The 20,393-nt window shown below is 35.4% G+C and overlaps 1 protein-coding gene across 1 annotated transcript in view; it reads left to right on the forward strand.

The window, feature by feature from the left end:
- The first annotated feature begins 201 nt into the window (after positions 1–201).
- LOC107669414 (CD109 antigen-like) overlaps positions 202–20,393 on the forward strand; it is a 25,805-nt gene continuing 5,613 nt past the window's right edge. The window contains exons 1-27 of the mRNA XM_016461621.1: positions 202–272; positions 806–972; positions 1,553–1,581; positions 1,685–1,921; positions 3,798–3,923; positions 4,325–4,364; positions 4,445–4,526; positions 4,601–4,694; positions 6,151–6,283; positions 6,412–6,521; positions 7,232–7,507; positions 7,625–7,723; positions 7,795–7,857; positions 10,100–10,276; positions 11,227–11,379; positions 11,848–11,937; positions 12,042–12,111; positions 12,928–13,033; positions 14,685–14,799; positions 14,887–15,000; positions 16,137–16,355; positions 16,942–17,083; positions 17,185–17,361; positions 18,248–18,329; positions 18,433–18,661; positions 18,772–18,943; positions 19,161–19,351. Of these exons, the coding sequence (XP_016317107.1) occupies positions 202–272; positions 806–972; positions 1,553–1,581; positions 1,685–1,921; positions 3,798–3,923; positions 4,325–4,364; positions 4,445–4,526; positions 4,601–4,694; positions 6,151–6,283; positions 6,412–6,521; positions 7,232–7,507; positions 7,625–7,723; positions 7,795–7,857; positions 10,100–10,276; positions 11,227–11,379; positions 11,848–11,937; positions 12,042–12,111; positions 12,928–13,033; positions 14,685–14,799; positions 14,887–15,000; positions 16,137–16,355; positions 16,942–17,083; positions 17,185–17,361; positions 18,248–18,329; positions 18,433–18,661; positions 18,772–18,943; positions 19,161–19,351 (3,564 nt within the window). The remainder of the gene's footprint in view (positions 273–805; positions 973–1,552; positions 1,582–1,684; positions 1,922–3,797; positions 3,924–4,324; positions 4,365–4,444; positions 4,527–4,600; positions 4,695–6,150; positions 6,284–6,411; positions 6,522–7,231; positions 7,508–7,624; positions 7,724–7,794; positions 7,858–10,099; positions 10,277–11,226; positions 11,380–11,847; positions 11,938–12,041; positions 12,112–12,927; positions 13,034–14,684; positions 14,800–14,886; positions 15,001–16,136; positions 16,356–16,941; positions 17,084–17,184; positions 17,362–18,247; positions 18,330–18,432; positions 18,662–18,771; positions 18,944–19,160; positions 19,352–20,393) is intronic.

Raw genomic sequence — 20,393 nt, forward strand, 5'->3', positions numbered from 1 at the left:
CATTGATTGTTTTCTCTTTTCTTTGTTAGTTCTTCTCAAGCATGTCTTTATATAGGTCCCTGTCTTGTCCAGAGAATGGCCTTTTATTCTCTCAGGTGTGTAGGCGGAGTGATGAGGGAACAGGTGTTGGATCGCTCTTTAAAAGCATGTGTTATTCTCAGTAGTTCAGTAACTGCTTTCACTGGAGCGTCACACCTGCAAATGGAGTGGCTTCAAGTCTTTGGAGTCCTGGGATGTTTACTACTCTGCAGTGGAACTCTATCCTCGCCAAGGTTGGTTAAATTTACAGTCCTCTTATAACCTGTTTATCACTTGTTCTTACACTCTCAAAAATACACTCTTTTGTCTCTTGACAAGTTTCTTTTTTTTTTTTTTTTGTCATGCTTCAAGACATTGTAATTTTAATACAGACTACCGTTCAAAGGTTCAGGGGTTGGTAACATAAAATAAATAAATAATGAAATAAAATGTCTCTTCTGCTCACCAAGGCCGCATTTATTTGCTTGAAAATTCATGCAAAAACTGTAATATTGTGAAATATTATTACAATTAAAAATAGCTGTTTTCAATTTTAATATATTTGAAAATGTAATTTATTCCTGTGATCAAAGCTGCATTTTCAGCATCATTCCTCCAGTCTTCAGTGTCACATGATCCTTCAGAAATCATTCTAATATGCTGATTTGCTGCTCAAGAAACATTTTTGATTATTATCAACAGTTGTGCTAATTTTCAGGATTTTTTAAATTTATTTTTTAATGTGTCTATTACAATCCTATGAAAATAAGACATTTTCTAATTTCAGCCCAGCACAGAATCCCTCCTATCTCATATCTGTCTCTGAAGTCCTGCGCTGTGGCGTTCCGACCACTTTATCAGTCAGCGTTCTGGCAGATTATCCCATCAAAATCACGGCTGAACTCCTCCATGGAAACAGCAGTGTGGCCCAAACAGAGAGCACCATCCCAGCAGGTAAATCACCATCATTTTACTTTTTATTGTGTTATTTTATTGCATTGCATTGAATTACCATCTGGCTCATCCCACATTTGTATATCTCCTATACATATATGTAAAACATTTATTATGTTAGCTCGACAAAACCAACATATACTGTTTGGTAAACTTGGGTTAGGTTTATTTTTATTTTATTTTATCTTATTATTTTATTTAGCACAAGTGAACTCGAAATTTTTTCTCTTAGTTTATGTAATGTTATGTTTCAGCACGGGACAATTAATAATTGAAAAGCCGATATATGCAGAAAATCAGTATTCAATTATTTCTAAAAAGCACCTTGCAGTTTCTGAAGTTCATCAATTATTAACATGTATTCAAATGTATTAATTTAGCCCGAGATGCAATGCAATGCAATTTCTTAAATCCTAAACACATTATTTGTCTAACAGAGTCTAACATTCAAAATTACACTGTCTAACTGGAAAAGTGACCTTATTATAATAACCTATACAATGTACATATGATATTATATAATATACAACTCCACCCTGTTCAAACAAGTATTCATGTCTGCTCTGCATTCATTCTAAAGGCTCTACCAGACTGCTGGCTCTTCCGCCTGTGAGTATCAAGACTGTAATTTCCATGAATGGATCTTCTCCAACCAGATGGTTGTATTAATACAGAGTTGCAGAGTTTACTGTGTGTTGTTTTCCCTCCGCAGGTCTTTTCTGATGACATGAGTTACTGGTATCCATATCAGCTGGATGTTAAGGGGTTTGTTGGAGCTAATCAAGTGTTTTCCAACTCCACCACGATGGTCTTCAGCCCCAAGTGCATGTCCATCTTTATCCAGACCGACAAGAACAACTACCGACCAGGGCAGATGGTGAAATTTCGGGTTGTATCGGTTACACCTGAAGGAAAGCCATCCAAGGGTCAGATCGATATTTTTATCAGGGTGGGTGTCTGGAGAGTTTGGCCTAAAACCCCCTTAGCTGTTCTAAATTCAATGTAAGCCATGGCTTCATGGGGCTTATTGCTTTCATAAAACGGTTACCACACAATACATATATTAAATGCAAAATATATGTATTAATTAGGGCTGTCAGTCGATTAAAATTTGTAATCTTAATTAAATGATGTGGCGATTAATTGATCAAGTTAATCGCAGATTAAATTTGGCTGTGAAAATATGCACAAAACATAATTTAAAGCCATTATTGGGTTAAATGAGAAAAGTATCAAGTAGACATTACAAAAAGTAGCTTTAGAAAAAAATATTTTATTTGATTCAACAAAATTGATTACATGTCAACATTTAGGCTACAACAGCCTATAACATAAACTAAACATAATTTGAGAAACATCTCAGTATTTCTTGTTCATATAATGAAAGTAACTGGTAACCAAAAGAACCTGGTTACCAACAATTTTCAAACTATCTTCTTTTATGTTCCACAAAAGTAAGTCATACAGGTTTGAAATTACATGAGGGTGAGTAAATGACAGCAGAATTTTCATTCAACTATCCCTTAAATGTTATTTTGTTATCTTAAATGTTATTTATTTGTTTATGAATTAATGATTTTTTTAATGCAATTATACTAAACTAAAAAAACTAAAAACTAAATTTATATTAAACTAAAATGGCGGTAAATGTCTTTATGAGTCAGTCATTGAGTCATTCATTCATTCGATTCCTTCAAACTGCTGATTCATTCAGGAATGAAGTAAATGGCTCTCTTTATGAATGGGCCATTGAACTGTTGTATAAAATCACATTTGCACAACATTTGCGTCAATATGCAATATGCATGTGGACTTTTGACCACAGTTTCATGTCATCTAAAGTCTTTATTTATAGTTATGGTAACTAACATACTCATAATTCATAAAGAGAACTGTTTTATGTTAGCATAGCCTATTCATCAGACAATAATTACACAATTTTGATTATGTAAAACAAACAACATTACAGCAGCAGTTTTAAAGATGTTTTCTTTGGATTGTTTGACTACTCAAAAGAGAATAAAATATTTTCTTAACTTCTTAACTTAATTAGTTTCCTCCTAGCTAAATTTCTCATACATGAACAAAAATCTGGCTCTATCTGGCCTCTCTTTTCTTTATTCAGAGTTGATCTAGACAAACCAAACCTCTGTTCATCCTAAAGCAGTCAAAACTGTATCTCTATATTCATCCTATATGTTTCCTCTTATATGAGACAAAACCTCATACAGGGGCATTTTTTTTGCCCCAATATCTTGAATTTTAGGGGCATATAACTGCAGTTATGGACTACATTACTCAGTGATTTGTTGCCCTGCATCATGTTCGTCAACAATCAACTCAACTGTATTAGATGCAAGTTGACATACAGGTCTGGGGCGGGGCCAGTGTGTTAACTGTGTAACAATATTTTAATCGCGTAATTTTTTCATAATTAATTAAATTAACATGTTAAATTGACAGCCCTAGTAATACTTGTTAAAAATTAAATCATTAAATGCCACCAGTCGGCTAGAAAAATAAATCCCTGACAGTAAAGCCAACTGTTCTCATGTGCTGCTATTTATTTATTTATTTATTTTTAACAATATATATTTCCTCACGCACATACATCTGCTTATCTCTCAGCAAACTACTCTTATAGTTTAAATCAGAGCCGATGATAAAGAGACAACATTAATATGTTCTCATACTCCTTGGCAGTCAAAAGTGACTGAGCACCTTAAAATGGTTATTTTAGCACCACTGGTAGAAAATGAACAGATGCATCAGCAGTGTCCTCATGAAATGGATTGACTGTTTTTGTGTGTTTTAAATGTGAACAGGATCCCAAGGGGAATATGATTCGACAGTGGCTGTCTGTGGATGGTTTTCTAGGTGTTGTTTCGAAAGAGCTGAACCTCTCTCAGAATCCGCCGCTCGGCCTGTGGAAAATTGTAGCTGGAATCAATGTGAGTTGTGTGACAACTTGAGTGGAAAGTTTCCTTTTTTGAAGTTTTGGCCTATTATGCAAACTATGCATAATAGGCCAAACCCCCTAAACCTAAAGTATAAAACTTTGACATGTACTTGGTGCTCTTTACACAATTCTAACACTTATTTTTGTATTTATGCAGGATGTTCGAAAGAGCTGAACCTCTCTCAGAACCCGCCGCTCGGCCTGTGGAAAATTGTAGCTGGAATCAATGTGAGTTCTGTGACAACTTGAGTGGAAAGTTTCCTTTTTTGAAGTTTTGGCCTATTATGCAAACTATGCATAATAGGCCAAACCCCCTAAACCTAAAGTATAAAACTTTGACATGTACTTGGTGCTCTTTACACAATTCTAACACTTATTTTTGTATTTATGCAGGATGTTGTACATGAGAGAGAGTTCACTGTGGACTACTATGGTGAGATTTCACATATGCTGCATATCTTTTATGATCTATGTTTTGTTAAGACAGCAGTCTTTAATAGCATGTGTTTACAGCGCTGCCTAAATTCGAGGTGAACGTGGACGTCCCCTCCGTCCTGCATTATGAAGACATACTGACCGGGACGGTCACAGCCAAGTGAGCGTTTGTCCTGAACAGTAGTCTGAAAATTCAATAGAAACACAAAATTCATACTTTTTCTCTGTTCTCAGATATTTTTATGGGAAGCCCGTCAGTGGGATGATGTCTGTCACATATTTCCACTTTTTCAATGGGCTTAATAAGCATTACCAACTCAAAGAAACAGTGAGTACCGTTTCAGGAGAAATATCTACATTTGAAACTAAGGATGCACCGATACTAAATTTCTCAGCCGATACTGATAGTGATAGCTTTGTTTTCTTAAGGAAAAAAAATCTCTCCCACCTAATTCTGTAAACTATACAGGCTAAAATTAACAACAAAACGATTATATTAATTACTATTCAGTGTTTCCCCTAGGTTTACAGCTTTGGGGCTTTTTTTTTTTTTCTGGACTCCTTTTTAATGGTTAAATTAAATTGTATTAATCAAAAAGCATGTCTAATTAATTAAAATCATGAAACTTAAACAATTTAACATCAATTTATTATATAACAAAAATTACATTTTTAGGGCCCTATGAAATGTTTTATTTTTTCCAACCTTGTTTTATTGTTACCAAATGGTTTTTTAGCATGTCTAATTATTTGAAAGCATAAAAACAAGTTTCATTTATTCTTACAATAGCCTTATGATTTTTGCTCAGAAATTTTGTGTTGTGTATTTAAATTTTTTAAGGCATGCAACATTAATCTATCTTTTAAGTAATGAAAATTAAACAAATGTTATTTTTTTAAAATAAAGGTAATTTAATATTACAATTAAAACACTGAAGAAATATTGTATGATTATTCCTTAAAAATAAGGTTTTAATAATTTTAGTAGTAGTAGTAGTAGTAGCCTATTATGTACATTCTACTGAAAAATAGTAATATATTTCTGCCACAATGTCTTCAAGTTAAACCGAACTTTTATTTTGACGGGTTGTCGTGAATACCTTTACATTTCTGTGTATATATGAGGATAGATTTACTCAAATGAAACGGTCAAATGCTCATGAAGTGACTCTCAGAGCAGTTCTGGAGACGTTGTTCATGTATTTATGTCCTCATTTAGTGAGACAGCAGACGTTAATATCACTGGAAGCGTCACGCGCGCTTCAGTACCAGTGATAAACAAAACCGCACGTCTGCGCCATTCATTAACACAGAGACACGCAGAATTCATATTTATTTTCGGAATTCATATTTAAAAAATTTATAATTTTTTACATTATAAATGTAAAAAAAAAAACATTTATTTTCGTAAATGTTTGTATAGCCTACAACTCAATACTTTTCATAAAAACATGTCATGAAAGATTTATTCAGACATACATACATAATTAACAGTAAGCTCCCCCTAGTGTTTTATAGCTAACTAATGAACTGTGAACACTGCATAACGTTCCTGAGGTAAATGCATTGTCAAGTGACATATTGTTCAAAAGCTGTTTTATTTGATGTCTTTCTTTTGGTTGAAACGCTGATCGAGTGAGTACAGGAGACATGATGCATTGCTTTTATCGGCCGATACGGATTATTGGCCAATACATTGGTGCATCCCTATTTAAAACCCCATGCATTGAATTTAAAGTCAACATTTTGTTAACCGTTAATCAGACTCATTATCTCTGGTGTAGATTGACGGTTCTGCTGCTATCACATTTGATGTGCCGTACTCCAAACAGTTAGGTGACCACACATACTCATATTACGATGGATATGGGCCCAGTGAATATGTGGACATTAGTGTGAATGTCACAGATGTTACAGGTGCGTCCCGTCCTGCCTGTAAATGGCTATCAAACATTAATAACATGAACTAAACTGCATTCAAATTAATACACAAATCGAGATGTCCTTTCAGGTTTTATTTGAGCTGTTTTCATTTCTGTCTGTAGGGTTAACCTACAACAGCAGCACGAGGGTTTCTATTGTGAAGAATAAATACAATCTGGAGTTTCTGCAGCATCCGCAGATCATAAAACCCTCCATGACCTTCACTGCTCAGGTAAAGACAGATTAACGTTACATTTCAGTCCATATTTGGGGTAAACTGGGTGAATCACAAGGTCATGTTTCACCCTAAAATCAAAAGAAAAAAAATGTATATTATACACAAAAAATGAATTATTATTATTTTATTATTTTCATGACAATCAACCAAAATTGTGTGATGTGTTTATGTATCATTGCCATAATGCAGGTATATTTGACTTTATTACACAAAATGACTGTAATAATTTTTTAGTAAAATCAGCAGTACAAAAGAAACCTACAATGATTTATAAACAATGTAGATTTATATAATATACAATTACACATTATTGACAGTAAACCCACTCAGAAAACCTTAGCAACAGGCTAAAAACCTCCAAGAACACGATATCAACACACTGAAACCTACAAAGAACAGCTGAGCAATTGCTTTCGGCAGCATTCAGTTCATCCTTACTCAGCACATCGTCCAAGGTTTTCTTAGTGGTTTTTAGTGTGCTTTATTATTATTATTATTTACATTAATGTCAGTATTTAAATGATATATTTTTTCAAATGAATGAGAGTTAGGATGTGTTAGTTGTTGTAGCGTCTGGACCAATCAAAAACACAATTTTTCATTTGATTTAACAAATCAGTTATTCATTAGATTAACAAGTCGTCACAGACCCCTCACCCAATAGACTGGGAATTTTTTTTCCCTTTATTTTTTTATTTTATAAGCTGAAGTTAAGCACCTATGACAGCCGGCCACTGACAGCTGAAGAGCAGAGCAGAAGTGTGCGGCTGGCGGTGACCCAGCACAAGTTCAGCCCCTGGACGTGGACGTGGAACAACGACGAATCCCTGGCACCTCGCATGATGAACAACACACCAGCATTCAGCTTCTCTTCCATTTACGATATTCCAGTTGAAAATATCGATCTTCCTGTTACTGCTGATGGCGTGATGTCTTTCCAGATTCACCTCTCTGACAGCGTTGCCACACTTGATATAGAGGTGTGAACACTTCATCCACGCTTTCCACCGCCTTGATATCCAAGATGCATAGTAGAAACATGTCAACTGGGATAAGGCTTGGCACTTGACATCTCTTCCTCCTAATGTTGCTTTCAGGCCCGGTTTAAAGATACAGTCCAGGGTCTTCAGCTCTACAGGAGTTATTCTTCACCAAGCAGATCCTACATACAGCTTCACAGAGACAGTGAGCCTCAGGTACTCAAGCCGTTTGAATTTCATGTTATTTCACATTATTTTTGTTTTCACTGACAGAGTGACTTTTGCAGGTTGGACAGCCACTGTATTTGACTTTGGAGAGCAATTTTAACCTGGCAGAAGTTCACTACCTTGTAAGTATTTTGAATAAAGCGATACTGCATTCATTTTTAAGACAAAAATGTAACTATTGAGCCAATACTGATAAACCCTATATGAGAAACCTCCATTTGTCAATCAGTCAATCAATCAATCAATCAATCAATCATTAAGAAGTCAGAAAGTTCAAACAACCTTTTTGAAGTTGGAGATCATGATGGGTTTCAATTCTGCAATTCTGCAATTTATTTAGAATTATTTATTAATTTAGAAATGTGTGTAGAATTAGTTTTACTGAAATTATAGAATTTGTTTTACTGAAATTATGTTTAATTTATTTAATTATATGTAATCCATTAAATTTAACTGTGAATAATGGGAACCTGCTAATGTATTACTAAATATTAATATTTAAATGTTAATAATATATTAATTAAACATGATTTAATTTAGTTTTTTATATATATATATATATATTGAAGAAAATTAGACATTTAAAAATAAAATACATTTATTTTGCATTACAGACTAAGTGGTGTTTAATCTAAAGTAATATGATTAAGTCCAGTACCGTTGAAAAAAAGAAGTACACTTTTGCATACTTTTGCATATAAGTACATAAGAGTACTTATTACAGAAATAATATACTTTAAATGAATATACAAACTGAATGTAATGTTTTCACTATATTGCATGTTGGTTGCAATTAAATCAATACTGATTGTATTTTAAATTTAGATTAAATGCAATTATTTGAACTTATGAGTGCTTTTTTGAGCAGCTTAATTAGGACTTAAAGGGATAGTTCACAATTTTTTTTTTGTTTTGTTCAGTGAAAAAAAATTACCCCATGATTTACACACCTTCAAGCCATCCTAGGAGTATATGACTATTTTTCAGATTCTTTACAGCGTTATATTAAAAAACGTCCTGGCTCTTCCAAGCTTTATAATGGCAGTAAATGGCTGTTGAGATTTTGAAGTCCAATAAAGTGCATTATTAAGCTTGGAAGAGCCAGGACATTTTTTGATATAACTCCGATTGTATTCGTCTGAAAGAAGAAAGTCATATACACATAGGATGGCTTGAGGGTGAGTAAATCATGGGGTAATTTTCAATTTTGGGTGAACTATCCCTTTAAAGGGGTCATATGATGCGATTTCAAGTTTTCCTTTCTCTTTGGAGTGTTACAAAATAATGATCTTTAAAATAGCATCATATGACCCCTTTAAGTACATCTTTATATGTCATTTCATAATTACGCTTTTGTCTTTGAAATATGGTTGAAGTGTACTGCTGAATGTGGTATTTGAATGACTGGTATTTATGTTAAACTAAAATATACTACACTGCCTAAACTTGTATTTAAGCATGTATTTAAATATATTAGTAATTACATATCTGTTAAATGCAATATTGAATAAAACACTACAGTTAAATTATAATTAAATGCTTTTCATGTGTTTTAGTATTAGTATGTTAGTACTTCTTTAAAGCACAACAAAACGTTATAATTTTTTTTTTTACATTTTTCTTTTTATACCTTTTATTTTATTATTATATTATTATATTAATATTATATGTATAGTTTTTTTATATATGGGGACATCTGTTGCAAAATTCACTTTTACACGTTATTTGCATATAAATGTGTCTTAGCAGTGCAACCACCCTACAATGATAAAAATCAACTCTAATATTTAATCCCGCTGACGGACTGTCCCATATTAGCATATTTCCGCCCTCAGCCAGTTGTACGCTGTCCACCATTTTCTCCACGTTCGAGCAGTTGTAGCGACAACAGTCTCGTAAGCAATGTAGTTGGATGTAAAAGTGAACATAAGAGTCTTCATTTTCTCCGGACATGAGAGCCACTGAGGACGCAGTGGATTAGTTTTGTTTTTGATGGTACCAACCAAACTCACAAAAAATGGAAGAGAGGGGTCGGAGAGCAGTAGCTCATTAGCATTTAAACAGACATGCACCGAAACGGGCCGCTGTGAACAGAGCTGTTTTTGACATGGTAAAAAGTGTGTTGTTTTACACAACCATTGAGGAATTTTAACCAAAGTATGTTACAGACATTTCATGAAGACCCTAAAGAATCATACCAACTTATGGAAAATGGGCATCCGATGTCCCCTTAAAGATCTGAAGTACACTACAAGTGCACATTCAATATGATTAAGCACAAAAGGGTATCCTGTTAATGATATCAGTTGTAAGTCATTGGGACATTTCTGAGAATGAGCCTGTATTGATGGATGTGTTCTGCAGGTGATGTCCCGCGGTCAGGTGTTGGATGCTGGGACGGTGCATTCCTCCTCCTTCAGTCTGAACACAGATCACTCTTGGACTCCAGTGGCTTGTGTGGTGGTGTACCACACGCTTCCAGACGGAGAGATCGTGAATGATGCTCTGCAAGTTACTTTCACACAAGTCCTGAGAAACACAGTAAGAGTTCATCACGGGATATTCACGTATATATGTTTGGAAATACAACATAGTAAAGATCAAGATGGAAATTGATAAATGTGATTGATTTTATTTCTAAATTAAATAAATGCCTTTTTGGTCATTGTTTTAGCCTACTGTTGTAGGTATTCTGCTTAATATTACAGAAAAAAAAGCAAATAATGATAGACTTGGTCAAAAGGTCTTCTTAAAAGTGTTTCATAGTCAGTTCTCATGAATTATCCTGTTTTAAAATACGTCCATTTTAAGACATTGAACTATTGACTATTCAACTTGATGAAACCAATGCTGATAAAGAATGTTTGTCAAAAATAAATGAATAAATAAATAAATGCATAAATATGAAGTCAGAAAAGAAAACTAAGAAAAATTCTGCAATTCTGAAATTTTAGTAGTTTTTAAAAAAATTGAAATTCTATTTAATTAATTTGGACATGCAAATACTAAAGCAAAATATCTTTTAAATTAGTGCAAAATTAGTACAAAAACTTATCTGCACTAAACCAGTGTTTCATAATTAATGACTTACCTGACTTAAATATTTACCAAACTATTGGTGCTATGTAAAAATATATAGTACAATAATAATTAGCACCACAGAATTACAGAAGAACCATAAAATAATTTAAGTGAAATTAATTTTTGTTACATTGTATATATCATTTATTTATGATTTTTGATTTTATGATTTTAATTATAAATAATATCATATAAATGAATATACATAAGTGTGAACTGAATGTAATGTTTTTTTTTTTGCAATAAAATAAAAAATGTGTTGTAGTTTAAATTTGTATCAAATGCAGTCATTTGACCTTTGAATTATTCTAGTTGAATATCCTGTTTCACGCTGAAATGTGTCACATTATTGAAGTAAAATGGGTTGCAGTGTCATTATAATAATCATTTTTACTTGATCTCAATTGCAGGTATCTCTGAGCTGGAGTCAGGATCATGCCGAACCAGCAGATTCTGTCTTTCTCTCTGTTTCTGTTTTCGAGGACGGGTCTCTGCTGGGAATTCTGGTGGTGGACAAAGCAGCATTGGACTCCAGCAAAGACAATGGCATTACAGAGAAGACGGTAATATGGTCTTATACAGATTCGTGACATCAACACTGGGCAATATAGAGAGCCTTTGTTTTCCGAGTTTCTCTCCTGATTTCTTATCTTGTGCAGTGTATTGACTTTTAAAGTGTGGGAAATCATCTTTGGGATTTTCAGACGATTGTTTTGCCCACAAAAAGATCACACGATAACTATAACTGGTCATCCTATGTAACCAAACGCCGACACCACGCCTGCGTTTCACTTTTAGACAAAAGAAAGAAACCGAGAGGAACTGTGTTTATCAGAACTAGGTGAACATGTTTGATAGTACAGACACCATTGTGTTGTTCGGTTTGTTGTTTTGTATTCACAACAATAGCCGGTTTGTGATCGCCAAACGTAAGCTTGTTCTATTCACTCATGTGAATGTGTCTGGCATCACAAAAACTGATCAAAACTAATCTAAGATCAGCAACATGAGCTTCTGTGTGTGTCTTTCAGGTGCTGGAAGAATTTATGTCATATAGCAGAGAGATGACCGATACGGATTACAGCAGCGTGAAAATGGGAGATCCGTATTCCATATTCATGGTAGATCAGATACATGAATGTAATCTGATGCTTGATTTTTATCTCAGGAACAGAACTTGTATCATTTGTCCGCAAGGGTTTATGGTTATTGTTTTATTCTGCAGACGTGTGGCGTCACGGTTCTGACTGATGCCATGCTGAATCAGGAAATTAATCAGTTTTTCCCTGCGTTCCGTAAGTCTTAAGGCTGAACCTGCCCTAGCAACCACTCAGAACACCTTAGCAACCACCTAGTAACCAATTAAAACAGAGTAACATCACGTTAGCGAGTTTTGCACTCACATTTCCTTAAGGCGAGGTGAACACGGTACAGTTTTTAACTAGTAGATATCATCATACCGCTTTGGCTTATTAATCACAGTACATTAAGACATTACATTTTGTATGAAAAGTTATGGGCAAATATGCAAAGGAGGCATTATATAATTACATATGCACTAATTTGCATACATTTCCAGAACAGAAATCTGAACGTTGACTAAAGCCAGGTTCAAAATTCTTGTTTCATTTTGCTGAGTTGACAGGGAATTTTGAATATCTCTTTCATCACTCCATAAATGAGAAAATACTGTCAACAGCAGTAAATCGGCATATCAGAATGATTTCTGAAGGATCATTTGACACTGAAGACTGGAGTAATGATGCTGAAAATTGTTCAAACAGAAAAGTTGTTTTACATTGTAATAATATTTCACAATATTACTGTTTTATTTTTGATCAAATAAATAAAGCATAAGAGACATCTTTATTATACATATTCCTAGATGAGTATTCCTACAATGTCTGTAAGCTACTGACACAGTAGGAATAAAAAATAAACACTAAAATGTGTATTTCAAATGTTTTCTTTCCGCTAGTCTGAAAGAAGAAATGTAATGGAAGCAAAGATAAAATCTCAAAATTGACCAGTACATGAAAAAACAATGGTTTTGCCTGTAATGTCTTGCCTTTTCATAATCATTTTCTCACCAAAGCTCATATGTTCCACAGCAGGGGCGGAACTCTACCTGAATCAGCTGGACAGCGAGGCTTTTCAGGAGCCCAGAAAGCGAAAAGACTTTCCTGAAACCTGGATCTGGCTGGATGCTAATGTGAGGTATGAGGAGAAATATGTCTGTCCTTGAGCTGATTTTAACTAGGAAATAACAAGAAATCACAAATGAGATCTCTTTAATATCCCAGTTGTTTCTCCTAGACAGCAATGAGCGAAGCAACTTTTGCTTTAGTCTCCTGCTGATTTTTTCCTAGTAACTTCACATGCGTCTCCTCTAGAGTTTCACAAGAGATCTCAACAAATATATTCCAGTATGCCAAAGTCTAAAACCAACAGTCAGAGATCTCAATTTTATTTTACTTAAATGCAGTAATAAAATTATTCATTACTGTTCAGAAGTTCGATTTTTTTCCAGTTGTTTTTTAAAGATGATTCTTAGGCTGACAAAGCTCTTCATTTATTTGATCAATAATAATAATAATATCAATACAGTAAAAACATTAACATTTTGAAATATTATTACCATTTAAAATAACTGTTTTCTATGTGAATATATTGTAAAATGCAATTTATTCCTGTGATGCAAAGCTGAATTTTCAGCATCATTACTCCAGTCTTCAGCATCACATGATCCTGTAGAAATCATTCTAATATGCTGATTTGCTGCTCAAGAAACATTTCTGAATATTATCAGTGTTGAAAACAGTTGTGCTGCTTCATATTTTTATGTAAACCATGATACATTTTTTCCCAGAACACTTTGATGGGTAGAAAGTTCAAAAAGAGCAGCATTTATTTGAAATAGATTTTTTTAAATATTATAAATATCTTTACTGTCACATTTGATTTCTTTGATTTTTTAAAGGGGTGGTTCACTGGGTTTTTTCTAGGCTTGATTGTGTTTATGGGGTGCAGTCTAACATGTGTTAATGCTTCGTTTTTAAAAAAACGCATTATTTTTCACATAATTTACCTTTATTCCACACCTCTCTGTCCCTTCTCTGAGAAACGGGTTGATCATTTCCTTCTTTTATGAAGCCCCTCCCTCAGAAATAGGCGATGGGCTCTGATTGGTTAGCTAGCCCAGTGTGTTGTGATCGGCTAAACCGCCTCTAGCTAAACGTTCCGCCCCTCACCTCGGCGGCATGTGCTCCGGTTGTATTGTAAACAACTGCATCGTTAATATCGCTTATCAGTTTGAGCCCGATTGAGAAGCAGAGGATATTATTGAAGAGGATCACGTAGAACCTGTGCAAGCACAGCTTTTAATGGTAGGCCTATGTTTTTTTGTTTGTTGTTGTCTAATACTTTTAGATACGCTGTTATTTGTAAATGCTACTGCTTATGTTAGCTTCTAATATACTGTTTTATCTTGATTAAATCTTTAATACAGCAGAATACATGGTTGCATTATAGCATTTTTTTAACAGTAAGAAGTGTTTTGCCAGCAAGTATTGCTCGTTACAGTAGCAACTGCGTACACGTCCATGTTTAACGCTTCTCATAGCTCTCCGTTTGCATTGAACTTTCAGCTTTGTAACTTTGCAGATATTGTTTATGCTCAAACAGCAACATTAGACACTAACTAACGTAAAAAAAGAGAAATCGCAATGAACCACCCCTTTAAGTCAGAAAATTGAGCAAATTTCAATTTCTTTTTTTTTTCCCCTAAGAATGATCTGAGCTTCTATCTACATTCATTTAATGTCAACAATTTACTAATTTGTGCCTGTTTTTATTTCTTACGTTGCAGCAATTCTGTCTCGGATTCCTTCCATTTCACTGTGCCGGACAGCTTGACCTCTTGGGTGGCCTTTGCCATCGTGATGTCAGAGAATCTGGGTTTGGGCATCAGCGCTCCTGCAGAGGTGATGCACCATGTACAGTTTACCTATCACTGAATATTAATATATATAATAGAGATAATGATTATTAAAAAGGAGTTTCTTTTCCAGCTGACTGTGTTCCGAGATTTCTTTGTGTCACTGAATCTCCCGGAATTCCTGATCCGTGGAGAACTGCTACTGCTGGATGTCAATTTATTCAACTATATGGCTGTAGATTTGGAGGTGAGATTTGTGTTTGTAAAAGTTCTGTGCAGGTGTTGTTCACTGATACGTCTGAGTTCCTAAACTTTGATTAATTCATAAAAGAAAACACATTTATTAGTGTTTGTTAAAGGAATAGTTCACCCAAAAATGAAAACTTGCTGAAAATGTACTCACCCTCAGGCCATCCAAGATGTAGATGAGCTTGTTTCTTCATCAGATTTGGAGAAATGTAGCATTGCATCACTTGCTCAGCAATGGATCCTCTGCAGTGAATGGGTGCCGTCAGAATGAGAGTCCAAACAGCTGATAAAAACATCACAATAATCCACAAGTAATCCACACCACTCCAGTCCATCAGTTAATGTCTTGTAAAAAAGCTGCATGATTGTAAGAACTTTAAACCATCGCTTTTAACTTTAAGCCGTCGCTCCTGGCCAAAATACTATAATCTATAATCCATAATAACGCTTCCTCCAGTAAAAAAGGCCATCCCTTATTGTCCTCTCACATCAAAATCCACCCACATGTTTTGACATGTAAACAGTCCTCGATCTGTGCACATTTCTCTTCTGATTCAGACGAGACAAAATATTTAACTGGAGAAAGCAATATTATAGATAGAGCACTTTTTTAACCAGAAAAATAGTTTGAAGTTAAAAACATCTTAATGATGGATTTGTTTCTTACAAACACACATATTTTCATGTGTTAACTGATGGACTGGAGTGGTGTGGATTACTTGTGGATTATTGTGATGTTTTTATCAGCTGTTTGGACTCTCATTCTGACGGCACCCATTCACTACAGAGGATCCATTGGTGAACACGTGATGGAATGCTCCATTTCTCCAAATCTGTTCCGATGAAGAAACAAGTCTTCTGCATCTTGGATGACCTGAGGGTGAGTACATTTTCAGCATATATTATTCATTTTTGGGTGAACTGTTCCTTTAAGGCAGCATCATTATGACTGTTGAAACTGTTAAACTTTGTGTTAGTTATCTGAACAAAGCACTGACTCACAGCATTAAACTCTGGCACACAAATAAACAAAAGCAAACTGTTTTGTGAATGCCATTTGATGTTGATTTGTGAATTGAAGTCAGCTAAATGACAATTGACCTGAAGCTCTCTTCATGTCTTTACCCGTCACAGGTGATGGTGGTGGTTGCAGAAAGTTCGATGTTTGAGTTTGTGTCACCAGACAATGGAGGATTTTCCTTGGACAACGTGAGGAAAGCCTCAGTGTTGAGTAACAACATCACAACGCTTCTGTTCCCCATCAGAGCCACAGCGCTGGGAGAGATTCCCATCTCCATCAAAGCCACGTCCGTCTACTCTTCAGACTGGGTCTACAAGACGGTTCTTGTCAAGGTGATTCATTTCAGCGTAATATTTCACCCCCAAAAAAATAATTTGTTGGCCTATTTTGCATAAAGAAAATTAAGGTTGTTTTAAGAATATTTTTTCATTTATTCATGCATTTATTTATCTATGCATGTATTTTGACATTATAATTAAATTTTCAACTCATGCAATTATCAAATGCCTGCAATGCATATGGACATTTTTAGCTTTTTTCCTCATTATTTTTGATGATTCTATATTTCTTACAGCAATGGAATATCTGTAATACGTTAATGTTTTTATTTAAATAAATTACAGACAGTACAACTATTTATTTTGACATTTTGACAGTTTTCATGGCAATTTTTGCCTCATACTGTATGTTCATGACTGCAATGCATCTGGAAATTTTTAGCTTTTTTCCCTCATTCTTCATGATTCTATTTATTACAGCAAACCAAATCTGTAATAATTGGTGTTTTAAATAAATTAAAGAGACTCCAACAATGTGCAATGTACAACATATGCAACAGCCTGGGAAAGTGGAAAATCCTGCTAAACATTTGTTATTATTGTTGTTGAATGTCAATGTTGATGAATGATTTTTCTCTAGCCAGAGGGACTGGAGCAGTCGTTCACTCAAACCTTGTTTCTGGAGTTTCAACTGAAGCAGAAAACGCTGACTAGGACAATGTCGTTTAGTTTTCCTCCAAATGTGGTTCCTGACAGTCAAAGGGCCAGCGTGTCTGCTGTGGGTGTGTGTCCTCACTCTGTATTTCTATTCTAAGAGCACTTTATCAGTCTGTTTTTGCATTAATGAGTGAAAACATCTGTCCTCTATGTGTCTGTGCTGCAGGTGACATTCTGGGCCCATCCATTGACAATCTGGATTCTCTCATTGAGATGCCTTATGGTTGTGGTGAGCAGAACATGATCCATTTTGCTCCAAATATTTATGTTCTCCAGTACATGAGAAGCACCAAGCAGAGCGATGAACAGACCAGAAACAAAGCTATGAGCTACATGATGGAAGGTGAGCGGTGTGTAGTCTTTAGGGCTGTCAAAAAATTATTAGAATTTCGAATATTCGTCGAATTTAAAATAAAAATCCACATTTGAATGCAAAAACGTTGCATTCGAATTCTAGGTGTGTGTTAAGGAGGCAGCCTTATCAGTGGCGCACAAGATGCAATGACGATGTAGGCTAAGTGTCATTGCATTATAATGTTTTTGTTAGCCTATCCAGTTGAAGCCACTAGATGCGGCGCTGCTGCGTTGTTAATTACAAATATTGCGGGAAAAGAGAGCATCAATGTGTCGAAGATCTTGTTTACATCAAAACTGAAACCAAGCCGTTCACACAGAACACATATTTCGCACATTTTCTAGAGGGACACCTATCACCGTTGCCCTCACGTCTCGCACAAAAGAGCCGCATGTTTAGAAAGCCATGTAAAATTAATGCAAGTTTAACTTTGAAAAAACATATCTCGAGACTTTATGGCGGGGTTTTTTCCCCATCCCACTGCACCTCGTGTTTTTAAATGAAAAATGTAATCTGTGTGATGCTGTTTTGTTTATAGTTGTTTAAGCAACTTAATTAATTATAATTGGTTTATAAACACTATTTTAAACATGCACTTGTTTCACAGATAGTCATGTTATCTTAAATGCTTTGAATAAACGTGCATTGGTCGATGCGCCCTCTTGTGGCCTCAGGAGAGAAGCCAAAAGCTTTTCTTCACCCTAACTGAAATTATGCATTTTAAATTCGAATATAATTCGAATTTTGATAATATTTAAGTACAAAATTCGAATTTAGTTTTTCAGCCATTTTGACAGCCCTAGTAGTCTTATAGTACTATAAATGTCCTTGAGTTGTCATATAATATCATATATCACATTCTGTTTGATTGCAGCTTATGAACGTGAGCTTTCTTACCAAAGGTTTGATGGCTCCTTCAGTGCTTTTGGAGATAGTGATGATTCTGGCAGCACATGGTAAACAAAAATAAACACATCACAGTGTAAATTCTACCCCTAAATTCTGATTTGGAGTAAATATACCAATTTTAATATTTGTGGTGTGTTTTATGATATTCAGGCTGTCAGCGTTCGTGCTCAGGTGTTTCCTCCAGGCTCAGGACTTCATTTCCATTGACCTGATGGTGATGCAGAGGACAGCATATTGGCTGCTGGCCCATCAGAACCCTGACGGTTCGTTCAACGAGCCGGGTCGGGTCATCCACACAGAGCTCCAGGGAGGACTGGATGGGCCGGTGTCTCTCACAGCGTACGTCCTCATAGCGCTTCTGGAGGACGCTGAATACAGGGTGATTCTTAGACTGAATGATTGAACGATAGATGGATTGAAGGATAGATCGACTGAACGTAGAAAGGATGGATGGATTGATTGAAGACTATCTGTTTGTGTCTCTGGTAGAGTACATATGAAGGCAGCATTTCTTCTGCTGTGAGTTTCCTGACATCTCGACTGGCTCAGGGAATCTCCAGTAACTACAGCCTGTCTTTAGTGACCTATGCTCTATCACTGGCCAACAGCACCGCCGGCCCATCTGCCCTCACCGAGCTGTTAAACAGAGCACTAATTGTTGGTAAATATCCTCTGGATTTACACTCTGAGGACAGCATGCCACAGAGGTGAAACATACACACGAGGCTGAAAATAACCTGCAGTTGTCCTTTAAATCCACACAGTGTGGCGATCAGCTGTAGTGTTATGGATGAGCGTCGTACCTGGCACAGTAAAATGTGTTAGATGCTAATGTGTTTATAATCGTTGGATGGTGACGTTGTATCTGGGTCTTTCAGATGGAGTGCCAACTTGGAGATCTCCAGCTAAAGTCCTGTATAATTCCTGGCAGCCAAGTTCATCAGATATTGAGATGTCGGCCTACGTATTGCTCGCCATGCACAGACTCAAACTAATGGATGAAGGATTCACTCTGGTGAAGTGGCTCAGTAAGCAAAGAAACCATCAAGGGGGATACGGATCCACTCAGGTACATATCAAACAGACATTCATCTCACGAGAGAGACAATAGAAACCGTTTAAATGGGACAGAACAGCTGACTAAAAGGCACTTTTAGGCATTCAGGCTTCCGAAACGAATGTCAACATTTTAAAAAGGCTAAATTGCCTACAACAACATTCTAAAACACTGGCTAAATAGTTATTTTTATCATAGTTTCCACAAAAATATGATTTCAACATTGATAATAATCAGAAATGTTTCTTGAGCAGCAAATCAGCATATTAGAATGATTTCTGAAGGATCATGTGACACTGAAGACTGGAGTAATGATGCTGAAAATTCAGCTTTGCATGACAGGAATAAATTACATTTTAAAGGATATTCAAATAGAAAAGAGTTATTTTAAATTGTAATAATATTTCACAATATTACAGGAATATTCCAGATTCACTAGAAGTTACGCTTAATCTATATCATTTGTAGCATAATGTTGATTATCCCCAAAAATAATCTTGACTAATTCCACATTTTATTTTGTTTATTTCTCTTTAAAAAAACAAATGCAAAACAGCCAGGCACTTACAATGGAAGTAAATGGGGTCAATGTTTAGAGGATTTAAAAGAAGAAATATGAAGTGTATAATTTCATAACAGCATTTAAATTATTTCTTCTTAAAATGCGTTTATTATTTGGGCTGTAAAGCTATTTAAATCATAATTTCATAACTTTACACATTATGTGTAACGGAGGGAACACAGGAAGCGTGCGGAACCATCTGCAAGGCTTTATTCACAAGAGACGTGGTCAAAAACAGGCATAGGTCAGACAATGGCAAACAGGTATATTGATGGCAAGGCAAGAGGGATAATCCAGGTACAAGGCAAAGGTCCAGGCAGGGGCGAACAGTATCCAATCGGGCGAGACTCGAGGGATAATCCAGGTACACAGGCAGTGATCAGAACACGGGGAAACAGACAAGGCAAGACGATGAAAACAAGGAAAACAAGACACTAAACAGAAAACACGGAATGGCTCGGTAAGGCAGCTAACACTTGGGGAGTGGAAAAT

The sequence above is a fragment of the Sinocyclocheilus anshuiensis genome, unplaced genomic scaffold, assembly GCF_001515605.1.
Source record: "Sinocyclocheilus anshuiensis isolate Anshui unplaced genomic scaffold, SAMN03320099.WGS_v1.1 scaffold96, whole genome shotgun sequence".
NCBI lineage: Eukaryota > Metazoa > Chordata > Actinopteri > Cypriniformes > Cyprinidae > Sinocyclocheilus > Sinocyclocheilus anshuiensis.